Raw genomic sequence first — 16,933 nt, forward strand, 5'->3', positions numbered from 1 at the left:
GTCCGGCACGTCACGCAACTCCCCAGAAGGCCAAAACCCCCCACGACCGGCGGCTCCCAAAGCGAATCCCACGGGCTCGGATTTGGAGCAATCGACACAGATAAACCCCGTGCCGAGCGTGGGGACGCCCCCACCAGTCAGCCACCGAAACCACGCGACGCCACGATCCCACGGCGTGCGCTTGCTCGCGGCCGCAGCGGCCGGCACGGCACATGGGCACCGGTGCTTGTGCTTCCGCTCCAAAGCGCATCTCCTTTCCACTGGATGAGGCAGTGACACCCACCCCCCCGCCGCCGCCGCCGATCTCCGTCCCCGCGGCCCGCCCGAGAGATCCCCGCCGCATCGAGCGAGGATGCCTCGCCACGGCCACCACGAGCCGGCCCCGCCCGCCTGCTGCTCCTGCTGCTGCGGCTGCGCGGGCGCCGCGCCCTGCTACTACCCCGCCCCTGCGCCGTGCTACTACCCCGCCCCCGCGCCGGCCGCGCCCGGCTCCGCCGCGTCCGACCACCTCCTCCACGCCATCGCCGCCCACCTCCTCCTCAGCTCCCCGGCGCCCGCCCAGACACATCCGCAGCCGCAGCCCCAGACCCAGACGCCGCCGCCTCCTGCCGCCGCGCAACACGCGGCGAATCCCTACACGTATCCCCATCCCTACCAGTACCAGCAGCAGGAGGCCAAAACCCATGCCTACGCCCACCCCACGTCGGCGCCGCCGCAGCCCAACCCGTCCGCCGACCACGGCCACCTCCTGCTCCACTCGCTCCTGCGCCGGGTGGCCGTGCTCGAGTCCGCCCTCCCCCGCGGCTTCCCCGCCCCTCCCCCGTCGCGGCGGCCGCCCCACCCAAACCCTCGACCGCGCCGCGCGGCCCGCTACCAGGAGGAGGTGGAGGAAGAGGAATCGGAGTCGGAGCCGGAATCGCCGCCGCCGCGGCCGCGGCGACCCGCGCGCGCGGGGCCGCCCTCCGCGGCGGTTGAGCGCGCGGCGCGGACGATCCAGGCGCACTTCCGCCGCTTCCTTGCGCGGCGCTCCCGGACGCTCCGCCAGCTCAAGGAGCTCGCCGTGCTGCGATCCAAGGCCGCGGCGATCCGGGGGTCCCTCTCCGGCCGCCGCGGGTGCGCCGACCCCGCGGCCGTCTCCGAGGCGGCCATGGGCCTCCTCCTCCGGCTCGACGCGATCCAGGTGATGGAACCCTTACCATGATCTCATTCGATTCGATCCGGATGCCATCGGTGTGCTGGTTTTTGAATTGGGTTTTGGATCAGGGAGGGGACCCGATGATCCGCGAGGGGAAGCGCGCGGTGAGCCGGGAGCTCACCCGGATCCTGGAGTTCGTTGACAAGGTGCTGGTCAAAGAGCACGAGCAGGTGGCCATGGGTGACGCATTGGGCGCCAGCGAGTACCATGAAGGCTGCAGTGCTTCGTTCGTGGGAGGACGCCCGTCAGTGAGTAAGAAGAAGGTGAGTTTCTCTGGTAATGGTCAGGTTCATGAGCTCAACGAAGAGACAGGGGATGGAAATGAGGTAGATGAGGGCTCTGAAAACTCGAGCTCTGCTGAGTCTGATGAGGTGAAGCCTAACAAGAGAAGTGCCAATGGTAAGCCTGGTCTTGCTGCACCAATGCCAGTGCACATGGAGTCGAGGAGGATTGCTGATGCAAGGAGATGACTTGAGATTTGCATCATGTAATGCGACGCGTGGGTTTATAACCCTGTTGTCATCTCCTTGCTGCATTTCCACTGATGCTTCACGAGGGAGGATTGGGTCTCTCAAAATCTCAAATGGCGGAGAGTACAACTGTGAACTTAAGAACTAGGGCAGTTGTATTGCTCAGATAACCTTTCTGTTAATTGCATTGTGTTGTAGGATTGTACTATTACTAGTATCAGTTTTTTTTGGCACTGAGAGTGAGAAATTGAGAATTGAAGCTTGGCACATTTCGTTGAACTGAAATGTTTAGGTCCTTGAATAATCCTGTTTTTCTGACCAACCATGCTCATTATCATTCTGGATCGGTGAATCACAGTGCCCCAATGTCTGTTCCTTGCTGGTTGGAGAAGATTGCCTGGCCGTGTTCTTTGGCCAACCCATGCTCATACACTAATAGTTTGGATCTGTACATTTTGGTTGCATTTATGGATTGCTGCTTCTAACATGTGATTTCTATAGCTGTTTCTCCAGAAGTTGAACCATTGTTAATTTTGTTATGTTTGGAGTATACAGTTGTCACGGGTCCCTTTCGGCCTGCCTTAATTTTGTGCGGTTCTGTTGAGTCAAATAAACTGTTAATTCCATCTTGAACCCTCATGCTTTGGACTTGTGAAGCAAATGAATAACTGTGACAATTGCCTACAGGCCACAGCATTGGTAGAGCATCGGTAGTCTGGTAGAGCTTGAATACTGATTGCTGCAGGTTTCTGAACAAGACCGTTGCGCAGGGTTGGATCCGCACAGGAATCTGAATACTGATTGCTGAACGTGTCCAGTTTAGATCCGCAAGCAATTTTTTTTTTGCTGAAGTCTCAACACAGCACATTTTTTACAGTCCTATCAGCTAATCCTTGACAGCGACCAGTATGCATTATGCAACCTAATGGACAAGTGAAGTAGCGGTAGATTGGTGTGATTCTTTTGTTGCACAATGTTCGTATCATGAATCCGTAAAGGTGCCATTAAGCTAGTTTTTACTAGGATTTCGTGCGTTTATACATACTCTAGTATGTGTTTAAGCTCGTTAATACAAAAGTAACCACGAAATCAAATTCTATCACTTATTTATGGGTAGTTGGGGTCAACAGCGCCATTTATAAACTGAACTATCTCAAATAGTTATTGCTTTTTTTTCAGGGTTTGATCCAATAATCCTACTTTCACCATAAAAGAAATGCTATTTATTTGTCGATAAATTTCTTGAAAAAAAATCTGTCAGATTTATACCCATTGGATATGCTTCGTGATGCATGTAAAAGCTAACAAGTGGACCACTCTCCAGGGACTTTCTTCTCATCCTTTTTCCCTCCCCCTTAATTTCAAATAATTTGACAAATTTGTTGTTGATTTATCTGCATATTGTTCCTTTGTGATGTGGTAGCTTTCTATTTTTTTTGATAATCTGATAGATTTTGTCGCAAAAATTTGTCATATTTTTCTTTGTGATGTGACTGGTTGAGAATATGACAGGTTGTGTCTCATAAATCTTTCATATTTTTCTTTGTGATGTGGTAGCTTTCTATTGGATGAGAATCTGACAGATTTTGTCTTATAAATCTGTCAACAGATATCTACACACTCCCTAATCGTCCACATCTATTTGAGATCCTAAAGCTCATGGCGTCGTCTGAAAAAAAAAAACGCCCGAAACAAGGCGTCAGAATTATAGCCTTCCTAATTCGTTACAATATTTTCATTTCGCCGTTGTTGTTTCTCACTTTTTCCAGCTCCTCATGCGCCTCATGCCCCGGCTTTTAAAGCCCACCGCCCTCCTAATTTCGCCCTCACGTCCCTCTCCCTCGTCTGCATCCCCTCCCAAATTCCCAATCCCTCGCGCCTCGCGCCTCCTCCCCTGCTCGGCCCCAAGAACCAGAGCAAGAAGAAGGCGGGCCACCCGATCGATCAGGCGCGCTCGGCCGCAGCCATGGGGCCGTCATGGTGTCGGGGCCTTCGCCTCCTCTTCGTGGCGTCCCTGCTCGTCCTCTCCGTTGCCGCGCTGCAGCCGCCGCCGCCGCCTCCGGAGCCGTCAGCGGCCGACGCGCTGCTCGCCCGCATGTGCGACCCCCGCAGCGCGCGCCCGGCGCCGCCCACCTTGTGCCACGGCATTCACCTCAGGCGCCGCGTCGGGACCGCGGGGCATCGCCGCCACAACCACCACCACCGGCCCGTGCCGGTGCCGCTGCCGCCTCCCGGACGCGAGGGCGGGGAGGAGATCGACGTGCGCTACGGCGTCGCCAAGCGGCTCGTGCCGACGGGGCCGAACCCGCTGCACAACTGAGACGCGCGCCGCGCCGCGGCGGCGACGACGACGCGGCGCGGCCAGTTCTTGGTTTCTTGGGCGCCGCGGGTTCCTGGCGCGGCAGGAGGAGCGCATGCAAGCACCGCCTCGTCGGCCTCTCTTGTTCCTGCTTTCCGGCCGACGGAAACCGGAAAGGACTTACAATGGAGGCCCGATCGGCGTCGGCGCCTGCATGACAATAACAGAGGAGATACTGGATAGATAGGTGTGTGCCATGTATAGGCTAGTAGTTCTTCGCCGTCCTCCCGATTCTTGACTTCTTGGCTCGCCGTTGCTCTGTTTCTTCCTGGGGTCGGTCGGTCCCCTTGTAGTCTCCTAGCCTTCTTGGCTTCCATTGTTCACCAGAAAACTGGAAGTGTTTTTCCCCCTCGGTGACGTCCGCAGAATTTGTTGTTTCGCCTCGCCATCCGATGAAGTGTTCTTTTCCTCACCATGGCGGCCGCGCCCGTCTCCGACGAAACGAGTGCCCGAACGCGCAATCCTTTTCAGCTCCGCTTCGTCGCTTTTCTGAACTCGGTGGCGACAGACGAGATGAGGTCATGCGCGTTACTCCGCCGTGGTCGGCGTCGGCCGTCGGCGTCGTCGCTGCGATGGATACAGCGCCTCGGGTAGTTAATGCGCCCTGGTTCTTCCTGTGACTGCAAAAGGAGGGATGCGAGGGGTTGGTTAATGGCGCCCCACGGCCTCGCCTTCCCGCATTGATTTCGTGGCGTCGACGGGCGGACGCGCGCCTCCGTGCTCGCGGTCGCGTTCACGGCGGCGGTAAAAGCGCACGGCCGTGGCGTGGTAACTCCGCGACTTCTGGTCGGGCCGTCGGTAACGAACTTAACTGCCGTAGCCTGACAGCGGCGTCAGCAATGAGCTCTGATGATTCAGAGTCCGAACTGACAGTGACAGGCTGACAGCCCTGCACCGTCCCCCTCGCCGATCAGACGATCTTCCGGTCCCCGCCGCTGGCGCTCCCGCGAACGGCCGCGGTGAATCGGTTGGGCGGCGCGGCGAGCAAAGCGGGCGTGCGGCGGCGGCGCCCGCCGGAGACACGGATCTTGCGGCGAAGCCCGCGCGGTTTCAGATGATTCGGACGGGAATTCCTGTCAGACAATTTGAGTCCACGGCAAACGTCTGAAACGAAGGGATGATGCAGGAGCTTCGATGTGTGAACTGTGAACGTGTGATGCTGGTCATAATGAGTAAGGTGTTCGACGCTCTGACGCGTGAAAGAAACCTCATGGAGGCAGCCCTGCAGCATTAACTGAAACAGAGCTTGGATCGGATCAGGAAGTAACTCCTTGCCGATCGCCCGTGCGGTAGACAGTGCTCCAATCTTGTGCACTCCGCAGCCTGAATTACGAGCAACACCCAATTCACCACCCCGTGTTCAATTCAAACATGGCAAAATATGGCTCTGCTACAGGGTGGTAAATTTCACATGCAGTAAAATCTGGCTTTCTATTGAAGGCAAGAGGATACATGTACTTTCCTAGATTATAGCCTAATGGACCATTTTTGGCCCACTAACTACATGTTTACAAATTTGACAGTGTAAACCATGCTCCAAGCAAGCATGCTCTGCAGCAACTATCTCTTCTTACAAAACTATGCACAATCCACCAGCTTTCTTTACATCACCTCTTCCTTCCGGAGACGGTCTTCTTGACAGCACCAACCGAAACCAAGAACTCGTCCAGTGACGAAAGCGTCTTCATGTCATCAGGAGGGAAGTAGCTGGCTGCCTTCCCCATGAACGACGCGAAGAGCAGGGAGAGGCCAGGCGCTGGGGCAGGACGGTCGGGGAGGAACTCGTCAAGGAATGCAAAGGCGGCCAGGAAGTCTGATCGGCTCACGTTGATCGGGGCTGCAAAGTGGCAGGGGATTATCCTTCGGAATTGCCAGTCTGCAGCGATCCTGTCAACCCAGTCCCTCACCTGTGGATCGAGGCAAATGACATTGATTAGCTTGAAAGGCTACTATGTAGTATTGACTTTGCGTTATCTAGGGTTGGATGCAAATGCAGGACACCTAGTGATCTAGTACCAATCATATATGATTGTTTTCTAAACTCAAGTGTGGATTGATGCACAATTACAGAAACATCAGAAAGACTACCGGTAGGGTGAGGTCATTCCACAGGTATCTAGAATATTCAGTTCTGTAAATCAGAATACCACATGAAAAAGAATGCTTATATTTTGAATGTTAACTATAGTCTGAACAAGATATAAGTTGTTAATTTACCAGTTACTGGAAAGATTAGCGGCCCAAGATAGAATTGAAAGATGAATGCTGCTGATGGTTTGTGTTGGTGAGCATGTGGTGACAACTAAAAAGTTTTGAAGATTCGGCAGCTAATTTGTTAATAGGCAGGCCTACTGGAAGACGGTGAACACATTTCTGATCCCTTAGGCTGGGGGATTTCGGGGTGTAAATGATCTATTTGGTGCGAAGATGCAAACATCAAACACTGGTACTGTGAGGAGATAAATGATCAAGAAACCATAAGAACACTAGTGATCTCCAGAAGCTCAGTAAGTTATCAACAGTGATATGTGATGCTAGATTTCAATTGCCACAATAAATTACCTTCTCTGGAACTTTGCTGAAAACGAGGGTCTTGACAATTGGTGAGACGATCAATTTTTGTGACATTTGAGCAAAACTTGCATTTGGCTCAAGAAGATTTGAGGGGCCAAGAAACAGTATCTGAAGCACCATTCTCTCCCATCCTGTTGTAAAATAAACAAGGATTATATCAGTTCTTTCATGCGGTACGTGATTTTTTACTATTCAACATACCATTTTGCTGTTCTTTTTCCACAAAACATTGAGCTTTGACAAGAAAGTAAATATTTGAATATATTCATTTCTTTTGTTTAGAATCTTGAATTAGTACATAAAAAGTATTGCATAATCACTGGTCACTATCTGGAACATGCTTACACCAAAACTTCAGAGAGAATGAAGTGACCAACAGAGGACAAAAACATGTTGTGAAGCTCTTAATCGGTGACATAACAAACCCATCACTTGCAAGTTAGGCCTGTCTACAGGGTTATTCCTTTTTGATAATATCGATCAACTACTTAAATTATGTGAACATGAACATGCATTTGTTCCTAGTTGCAGATGATGATCAGAACTAGTCTCGAAGGGGCGCAACATTACTAAACTACTATGGTTAAAATATGAGAATTGCATTTCACAGATTTCATCTGATTTGTTATCTTGTGTAGCAATTTAGTGAGAAACTGACAGCTACTTCATACACTGTTGTAAGGTTTGACTGTACAAGTAAGTACCTTTCTGACGGTTCAGCTTATTGTCCACAACTGGTTCATCTGGAACCTCTTTCCCTTTGCTCAATATCTTCACTGCCAATCCGTTCTTGGCAGAAGCCAACAGTGATTCTTTGCTGATACACTCCGGAGGCTGTCGAGGAACAAAGATGACAGCATCTGTCACCAGCAATGTCTTTGAAGGCTTATGGTAGAAAGCCACCTCCACATATGGCCCAATCCCTGAAAGCATCATTACATTCAGACTTTCAGACGGAAATGTATACAACAATGGACGGAACAATGCTGAACATTTGCAGGAGCAATACCGACTTCCGGCGAGCTGAGCACCTTCTGCTCGATCTCGGAGGCCCATGGGGTGGCGTCGTCCTCGTCGTTGAGGGGCTTGGCCCGGAAGATCCCGAAGAACTCGAGCGGCAGGTTGACTGGCCAGCTCCACTGCCTGGGAGCCACCCAAATCTGCGCCTTGGGGAACTTCCTGGAGAAGGGCCCGACGAAGATCTTGTGCTCGTACGCGAAGGTCGGCAGCACGATGTGCTCCACCGGCGCGTCCAGCTCCTTCAGCAACTGCACCCAATTGCAACCACATGAGCGGCGTACCTGAGTGAATTCACTGGCGGGGGATAAATTCACCGAGCAGGTGCCGTAGTACATACCTGGATGCACTCCTTGGTGGGCGCGATGGGCGCGTGCACCCAGAGCCCGCCGGACCTGAGCTTGATGACGGTCATGCGGGTGTTGGTGGAGACGCTGCTGAAGCCCAGTGCCTGCTCCTGCTCGAACAGCCATATGCTGCCCTTCACCGCCTGATCCATTCAATATTCATCCACCACCAACGGCCAGCGCGCAACAACGAAGGGGAAAGAGTAAGGAAATTCGCCGTCCGGTCGTCGTCACGGAGCCAAAAAGAAAACGCGAGGCGGCCTGCGGTGCGGGCGAGAGGTTACCTCGGTGCGGATGGTGCGGCGGTTGAGGAAGGGGCCGAGCGGGAAGGGGAACCCGGTGAAGTTGAAGTAGAACCGCTCGGACCCGCTGGTCTCCGCCTCCGCCCCGGCCGAGGCCGACACGGCGAGCCGCTGCCTGCGGTGGCGCAGCGGCGGGGCGTTGACGTGTCCGGTCGCGCCGCCGAGAGTCCGGTGAGGCGCCAGGCGGAGCGGCCGCGGGGTGGAACTGGAGGCGACGGCTGCGGCTGCCATTGCTGTCCCCGCCTTTCGGAGCTTGCGGCTGGGGAAGTTCCGGGGCCCCGGCGGTTATAGCGCGCTGGATTTGCTGGCGGGGCCGCGGGGGGTTCGAACTGATGGCTGGATGGGGCGACACGCGGACGCGGCGGGTGGCTGGGAGGCGCTGGTGGCCGCCGTGTACCGTGGCGTGGAGTGGAAACGAGACGAGCACGCAACGGATGGTTCTGGAATTTGGGGGGAGCTCGGGTTTCCAGTTTCCAGTTTCCAGTGCCGTCTCGGTCTGTGTTCCCCGGGCCGCCAGTTTGTTCATGGGCTTTGGAAGTTAGGGATGTCTTCGAGTGAAAGCCCGCGAGGACTTGTGGCCCTATAGGCCGGCCGTAGGCGTCGCTGTTCACGAGTCGACGGCAGCGCGGATGCGAGCGTCGGAGCCGCACCATCGATCAGCCCTTCACGCCCAACGCGCGCGACACGGCGGGCCTTGAGCACGGCCGGCGCGCAGCGAGGGGCCACCGACGCGCACGGGCTCCCAGCTACGCATGCTGGCTGCTAGGAATGCACGGAGCGACCACCCGCTCGCTCGGCAGTCGATCGGCGCGGCGCGCGTCCCTCACCCGCAGTACCCGACCGAGACCGGCCGGTGCCACGGCGCCGGCCGGCTCGGCGTCAAGCTTCACGGCGCCAGTCTCAGGTCCAAGACTACCTTCGGCTACTTGTTCCATTGCTTGTCAAGCAGGTCTGGAGTCTGGACGATGAGGCGCCCCTCCTCTCTCTACGCGAGGTGTGCTGCAGCGCGCACGCCACGGGGCTCACGACTCGGTTTGTCATGCTATCTTGCACGGCAGGATACAGTGGTGCTGGTAACATTGTCAACTCATGCACATGAGTCTACAGGATACCAGTACGCCGTATCCAAACACCTGGGCACTGACGCGGCACTAGAACGCGAGATAATACTCACGGACAGCGACAGATACGATCAACAAACACTGGAAATGCTCGTTTTTCAGCGGACACATGCAGTGCTGACGAGCGAGGACGAACGAAGTTTAAACTATCGCAGGATATGCCGTCACGACATGCTCGACGTCAAAGCCTAGGGTAAAAACGCATTAAAACAATGGCGGTCGTACGGTTTGGGATGGACCGGCTCTGGCTTCTGGGGCTCTGTCTGCGGTGCAGATGCAGACCACCCGGCTGCGGAGACGGCAACGAAATGGACGAATCAGAAGCGTACGTTGTATACTGTGCACAAGATCTTGTCGTTTGGAGTTTGGACGCACGTTTCAAATCTTTCACACGAAGCTTTTTTTTTTTTGGGAGGGGTCTTTCACACGCAGCTGGTGAGGCGTCCCCGGCTCACATGGCCGTGGGCCGTGGCCGCCACCGCCAGGTCGTGACAAATCCTGATCCTAAACAAGTTCACATCACGGCATCACGCGGAAGAAGAAAACAAACAAACTGAAATCCTGAACTAACTCCGAATTACGACGGGCTGAACACGTCAAGCTGCTAGTTATGCACACGCACGACACGACGTTACCACCGGCACCGGCGTTGCATGCTCCGAAGCCGGCGGAACGGCGGGTCAGCCGCGCGGGACGCCCGCTCCTAGCTGCTTCTTGGCGGCGCCGTAGCCGCCGGCGCCGGCGCGAGCGGCGAGGCCGGCGCTGCCCACGGCGACGCTGCGGGCCCTGCGCACGGCGGGGCCGCCGACGCGCACGGTGTCACCGGCGCCGAACTCGCACGGCGCGTCCTCGTCGATCCGCCCCACCGCGACGCTCCGGCTCCTGACCGGGGCGGCGACGGCCGCGCCCTCGCCGCCGGCGCCGGCGCCGCGGCCGGACGCCTGGCGCTGGGACATGGCGCGGACGAGCTCGCTGACGTCGTCGTCGCCGGTGCCGCCGCGGCGCGAGCGGGAGCTGAACGTCGCGGCCTGCACGTGCCCCGGCGCGAACCCGCCGCGGCCGCCGTAGGCGGCGGCGTGCGTCGGCATCCGCCCCGCGCACGCCGACATCCTCCGCACGTACGAGTCGCACGCCCTCGACAACGCCCGCACCGGTGCCCCCAGCCACCGCCCCAGCTTGCTGCCGCCCTCCGCCTTCTTACTCATCGATCCCTCCTATTCCGCCGCTGCCGGAGCCAAGAACGCCGAGTGGGAACCGAGCGACGCAGCCCAGCCTTTTGTGGTGTGGACACGCGCTCTCGACCTGCTCGGGTCAATGGGGGAGGTGGGTGCGCGCTCAGGCTCGGGCAGTGGATCGCCTGATGAGTAGGCGATGATTGCCTTTTACCTGCCTTATAAAGAGTAGGGGAGGGAGAGCCAGCGTAGTGGTGGCTGCAGCGGCTTCCTTCGTGGAAGGTCTCGTTGAACCAGTAGCCGCGCCCATCATTTTATAAAGGGAAGCAACGGGCGCAGCGATAGTCAAATCCACCGGGGAAAGGTTAGAAGCGTTCAGCTGGAGAGTGGGAGACTCTGAATGAGATGAACACGGGAACCCGTCAAAGTCGCACGCAACTTTGCTCGATTGGTCGAGCCGGGTGCTTGGGATTGGAGACAAGTTGCTGCCATGTAAGTGTAGGATAGTTGCTGTGTTGGATCGTTCTTGGAGGGACAAACCTTGCGTGCCAAACTGTTGAGATCGAGTATAAAATTGGAACAAAACCTTGGCAACACTCAAAACGTTTAGCATGCGCTTCCCTGCCCAAATCGCAATTCGAATTTAACTTGGCCTTGCCATTTGCAGCACGAAATCTACAGGTTGTCAACTCCTTTTCTGTTCTTCTTTACCGAAAGAAGAGAATGTGCAATCTTGGGGGCACCTTTCTGTCCCGCTCTTATCTTTTCTTCCCCTCACTTCCTTTGATCGTGAGAGATTGCGATTCGCATCTGCCCAGGCAAATCAAGATCGTCGATCGTTGAATACGGACCTGCGAGGGATAATCACTGCCATGCATCATCAGAACCCAACAACTTGGCTACTGCTTCACGCACGCCAAAACCGATTCTGCAACTTCACATGCCTGGTCTGGCTGCCCTGCTTTGTCTGGACAAGGAAAAACACCAAAGCGTTGCAGCGCGTCATTTTTCTGTTACTTTTTTTTGGAACGCATTAAGCGATAGCCGGGTTGAGTTCGTCCGTATTGTTGGTAGGCTCCTGACTCCTGACCCAAACCTTTTACTGTTTCAGCACTTTCAGATAGCTTAAAATAGGAATGGGGGATTTGACTTTTAGACTGGAGAATTCTTCGATTGGGACGTGATCATAGGACGAAGACACGCACACAGGCACGGGCAGATAAGTGCTGATAAGTGTCGGGCCTGCCTTGTTCCGACAGGTCGCGATCCACACGGCAGGCGGGCAAATTTTTTTTGAATAATAAATTATGTAACTTATGATGGGAAATAATATTACAAATTGCTGCATTCCATGTGAGGAATACTTAGTCGTTTTATCATGACTTTTGGAAATATTTTGCTTCTATAAAATTCAGATAAGCTTCGAAAGCAGGTTAATTTAGTGAATTTTAATCTATTATCTTAATACAATAGTGTTAAAAAAGCACCACGTTTGCTGAGAGGATATAGAAATTACCACATTAATTAAAAAAATACGTACAATTGATTTTTATGATGATCTAACGGTCTAGATAAACTTAGAATCCATGTCCAATAAGATTAATAAACAATTAATTTGGGAATTGAAAAAAAGGAGCTAGACATGGACCCTTCAATTTCAATCCAAATCAACAAGCAGAACAGATAGTTAATTTGGGATCAATAATTAAATTATATTTGAATTACGTTCGAATTGAAACCAAGCAATTATTCTTACTTTAGTAAAACACGTCTTTCCATCTACCATATGATGCCAAGAGCTAATTTCTTTTATGTGACCGAAAAAGAGAGGAATGATGTATCCTGATTGTTGCCATCGAAGTCAGTAAGAGAACTAAAACGAGGATTAGGTGGTTTTGTTGTCTAGAAAAAGAGGCAATTCTTTACGCACCTCTAAAAAAGTTTGTAATTCCATATGTACCATTAGAAAAATTCTGACACCATTCGTGCCATCAGTTAAATTTTGTTTAGACCTCAGTGCCACTGCTGTCCAGTTCAGTGGGAACGGGAGCTCACGGCGTGCCGAAATGTCCATTTTGGCCTTCTATTCCGCTTCTCTTCTCTCAGTCTCGCATGATTTCGTCTAGCTGACGCCGCTCATCGCTCCGGCCTGCACTCTTCTTCATCTTGGGCTCAGCCTCCGGAGTTCGGGGACCCCGGCCGGCCGTCCAACTTCGCTCGCTGCGCTGTCGGCCGCCCTCGCCAGCGCCGTGTTCCCGCTGGCGGCGCGGCTCGACTCCTCCCGTCCTCCCGCGAGTGGGCTATCCCCGTGCTTGCCGTTTTCGTGTCCTCGGACACAGCGTGCCAATTCCCGGTGTTGCAGACTCGCAGGAGTCCGCCGTCGTTGTGCAACTTGTGCCCCACCTCTGCGCGTGCTAGAGTCCGGCGGTGCAGGGCTGCCGGCGCAGAGCACACTTGCGGGCGGCGCTGCTCCCGCTCACGGTCGCGTCGTGGGACGCCGCGGCAACCGTGCCCACGTGCGGCGGGCCGGGCGGGGTGGCGGCGCTACTCGTTGCCTGCACGGGCAGGACATCCGCCACCCAGGCCACGGCGGTTGGGGTGCTCCGGAACCTAGCCGCATTCCCGGACCTCCTCCCGTGGTTCCGCGACGACCGACGAGGGCGCGCTGCCACTTCTGCTGCAGGCTGCAGCAGGTCTCCCTCGGCACCCTGCGCGCGTGGAGCTGTGTAGCCCTCTGCCTCCAGAACCCGACCGCGCCAGCGACTGTGTGATGAGGGGCAGCAGCTCAAGGTCGAGGCTTACAGATGGGCCCAAAGCTGTAAGAGGGGTATCAAGCAAGACGAAGCGGCATACTGAGTGCCTGAAATGAAACGATGGAAGGTCAGCAAAACAACTCGAGGATAAGTGTACCCCGGATCTCCACCGAACAAGATACTGGCCGGCCTAACAAGTGGATCTCGTCCAACCATGACGTGCGGGCAAGGCATGAAAACGCGTGGTGCACAAATTTGGAGGTTGGGTAAAACAAATTCAATCCGGATATCATGGGATACTTATTGTAAACCAACTCAGATTGCTTTTCATGTAACAACCGATTACGATTATATCCTATCCAATTTGTAACCCTAGGTCATCAGCCTATATAAGGCGGCCAGGGACACCCCGAGGGTACCTCAACTCAACCCAACGTTAACTCTTCGCACTTGCGATCAGCAATACAATCCACCAGAACACAAGACGTAGGGTATTACTCTCTAGAGGCCCGAACCTGTCTAAACGTCTCTGTGTTACCATTCGAGTTCTTAGATCTTGCGATCTCCCCCGCTTACAAATCTACCACTTGGGTAACTTGCTGGAGGACTGCCGATCACTAAATACCACAATTGGTGCGCCAGGTAGGGGTGATCGTGAGATCCTCCCCAGCGAGCTTGATGGTATCCTGCCACGGCGTCATCTTCCCCGAGAGCATGAAAGACTTCCTCGCCAATCCGATCTAGCTTTGGGAGCATGCTGGTGGACTCCGACTCCACCACCTCCATCGCCGACTCTGTGTCCGCCGCTAGCTCGGCATCCGTCAGATCTGTATCGACGGAGCAAGCTCTTCACCCGAGGATCATCGTACCACTCGCCCAGCAGGTCAGCGATCTCTCTCTCTCTCTCAGAGAGGATCCCGCGAATCCTCGCGGCAATCCGTCTACCCACACCCTCCGATCTAATCGCGGAGCTAGATCGCATCAGCAACACCATTGCTGAGTACATCAACCTCTCCGAGGTGGCACTACGTCCCGGAAGATTGGCGCAGGGCTCTCCCTGTGCCCCTTTTAGCATCAAGAACTCGGTTGCCGTGTTTTTCGAAAAACTCGTGCAGTCTTTCCAGATCCAATCTGACGACCCACCCGAACCCACCTAGTTTTCGGACTGTGGCGAACATCGAACACCTGCGGCGCTTCTACCCTTTGGACCTAAAATCTACGTATTCTCCTTAAATTTTTATATTGAATAAATAAAACCTCAGAGGTTCTTTGTGTACTTACTACCTTTTCGCTTTCTTATCCGAGCTCTTAATCACGCTCGGGGGCTGTCCGACCTGTTCGACAGACCACACCCTCACCTTTACGCTCGGGGGCTTCCCCCGCTACGCGCTGACCTCCGAGTCCCAACTTTTTTCCTACCCCTCTTAAGGTTGTACGAACAATTCGTGTGGACAACGTCCTAGCATGCGAAACCTAGACAACCTTGCGTTCACCCCCTCTACGAGCTCGAGATCCGCTCTTAGCAGAGTGTTGGCCAGGCAAGGCTAGGCGCTTAGCGGCTACAGGCCTAGGCCACACGGTGTCTTGTCAAACATACCACGAGAGGGAAGGAGTTGCCTTTACATGAGTTAATCAACAAGTTTTCTTGCCCCACGGCACAGATTGATACTGTCGGATTTGGTGACCGGCAGTCCACCAAGGTGTTACCCAGGTGATAGATTTGTAGGCGGGGGAGATCGTAAGACTAAGAACTCGAATGGTAACACAGAGACGCAAGGTTTAGACAGGTTCGGGCCTCCGGAGAGTAATACCATATGTCCTGTGTTCTGGTGGATTGTATTGCTGATCGCAGGTGCGAAGAGTTAACGTGAGGTGGGATGAGTTGAGGTACGTTGAGGTGCCTTACCCTCAGGGGGTGCCCCTAGCCGCCTTATATAGGCCGACGACCTAGGGTTACAAGTCGGATAGAATCTAATCCTAGTCGGTTGTTACAAGGAAATCAATCTGAGTCGGTTTACAACAAGTATCCCGTGATATCCTAGCAAAATCGGTTCGCCCGGCCTCCGAGCTTGTGCTTCACGGAACTTCACACCTTGGCCCGCACGGCATGGTCGGGCGGGCCTATCTGTCAGGGCCGACCAGTATCCTGGTCGGTGGGGACCCGTGGGTACCCGTATCCCTCAGATACATTTTACAGTTTTTCATTACAGGTCCAGTTCCTTAACTACGTCCTCCGCGGCTTGTTGATATTGCTCGGCGAGCTCCGCGAGGTTACCATCATCAAAGTCCTCGGCAATGTCCATTTCGACGCACTCCACGGCCAGCCAGGGGAAGTGCATCTTCAGAAGCGCCATGACATTCTTGGTGCACTCCATGGTGGTCTCCTTCGTCAAGCCTTCAGCCGACTTGGCGCATTCTTTGACTCGGCCACAAACCAAGCTAAGTCATATATTCATTGCTTCCGTATATCTTCACATGACTCAATTCTCCTATGTCTCCGTGACTTTCGCCAACCACCCTAGTCACACCTCCGACTGCTTATACAGCTTGGTCCGTCCACTACACGGGCAGTCGGAGGTTGCACCCTATGAGTGCCCAGCGCACGCTCTTTGCTTTTCCACACAGTTCCAACTTCTTTGCGGCTTGTCCGGCTCTCTTAATAATTGCTAAAGTACTTGGGTAGCACACGCTTTAATCCTTGAAACCTCGACTCATCTTGTGATGCCCCGTCTACAAGCTCGAGATTCGCTCTCAGCAGACTGCCGGCTAAGCAAGGCTAGATGCTTAAATGTAACAGGCTAACTACCCAAGGAAATTACATGGCCCACAAGAGCAGGACGAGCAAGGATTTATTTATACGCCGAATAAAACTCTAAGTTATTCAATTATTAAATGTTCTATAGTATGCTACATAATGTTTGCATTCCACTTTTACCTCAGAAACTACTCGGCGTGCCTCCTGCCACCTGGCCGACCTCCCAGGCTCGGGGGCTGGTGCGGGAGGCGACTTGGCATGCTTCCGCGACTCGTCCAGCTCCCAGGCTGGGGGGCTGGGCGCCACAGACGACTTGGCGTGCTTCCTGCCACCCGACCGACCTCCCAGGCTCGAGGTTGGGTGCGTGAGGCGACTTGGCATGCTTCCGTGTCTCGTCCGACTCCCAGGCTCAGGGAGCTGGGCGCCACAGACGACTCAGCGTGCTTTCGGCCACCCAGCCGACCTCTTCAGCTTTTGAAGGCGTTGACGGCGTAAACCTATTGACGGAATCCGCGGGTCCCCTGTTACGACGCAAGCGATGGACGGAATCCGCGAGTTTTTCTGTTAAGTCTCACGGCGTGCCTCCGTGGCTACACCAGTCCTCACGCACGGGAGCTGGGTGTTAATTTCAGGTCGGCGTGGCTCCGTGGCTCCGCTAGTCCTCGCGCTTAGGGGCTGGGCGCCTATTTAAGGTTGGTGTGCCTCCTTGGCTCTGCCAGTCCTCGCGCTCGAGAGGCTGGGCGCCTATTTTAGGTCGGCAACAGAGCTGACGGTAATGGACGGCAGTGGCACCGAGGTATCCAAAAAATTGATACGATGGTTGGAAAGGAAACAAAACTTTTTTAATGGCACATAAGGAATTGTGAAC

At 54.5% G+C, this 16,933-nt stretch overlaps 4 protein-coding genes across 4 annotated transcripts; 2 read left to right on the forward strand and 2 right to left on the reverse strand.

Annotated features, from left to right (window-relative positions):
* The first annotated feature begins 132 nt into the window (after positions 1 to 132).
* Positions 133 to 1,987, forward strand: LOC117850156 (uncharacterized). The gene is made up of 2 exons (XM_034731959.2): positions 133 to 1,180; positions 1,264 to 1,987. Exons 1-2 carry the CDS (start codon positions 353 to 355, stop codon positions 1,663 to 1,665), a joined length of 1,230 nt encoding a protein of 409 aa, XP_034587850.1. The 5' UTR covers positions 133 to 352; the 3' UTR covers positions 1,666 to 1,987.
* Positions 1,988 to 3,186: 1,199 nt separating this feature from the next.
* Positions 3,187 to 4,412, forward strand: LOC117850157 (uncharacterized). The gene has a single exon (XM_034731960.2). It carries the CDS (start codon positions 3,632 to 3,634, stop codon positions 3,983 to 3,985), a length of 354 nt encoding a protein of 117 aa, XP_034587851.1. The 5' UTR covers positions 3,187 to 3,631; the 3' UTR covers positions 3,986 to 4,412.
* A 1,024-nt stretch (positions 4,413 to 5,436) lies between these two features.
* LOC117847168 (uncharacterized) lies at positions 5,437 to 8,516 on the reverse strand. The gene is made up of 6 exons (XM_034728332.2): positions 8,247 to 8,516; positions 7,956 to 8,105; positions 7,608 to 7,866; positions 7,303 to 7,521; positions 6,587 to 6,729; positions 5,437 to 5,931 (listed from the first exon to the last, which is right to left on the reverse strand). The coding sequence occupies exons 1-6, from the start codon at positions 8,493 to 8,495 to the stop codon at positions 5,632 to 5,634; spliced, it is 1,320 nt and encodes a 439-aa protein (XP_034584223.1). The 5' UTR covers positions 8,496 to 8,516; the 3' UTR covers positions 5,437 to 5,631.
* Positions 8,517 to 9,761: 1,245 nt separating this feature from the next.
* LOC140222357 (uncharacterized) lies at positions 9,762 to 11,130 on the reverse strand. The gene has a single exon (XM_072292704.1). The coding sequence runs from the start codon at positions 10,588 to 10,590 to the stop codon at positions 10,066 to 10,068; it is 525 nt and encodes a 174-aa protein (XP_072148805.1). The 5' UTR covers positions 10,591 to 11,130; the 3' UTR covers positions 9,762 to 10,065.
* Between the last annotated feature and the right edge of the window lie 5,803 nt (positions 11,131 to 16,933).

This window comes from Setaria viridis, chromosome 3, assembly GCF_005286985.2.
Source record: "Setaria viridis chromosome 3, Setaria_viridis_v4.0, whole genome shotgun sequence".
NCBI classification, from domain to species: domain Eukaryota; kingdom Viridiplantae; phylum Streptophyta; class Magnoliopsida; order Poales; family Poaceae; genus Setaria; species Setaria viridis.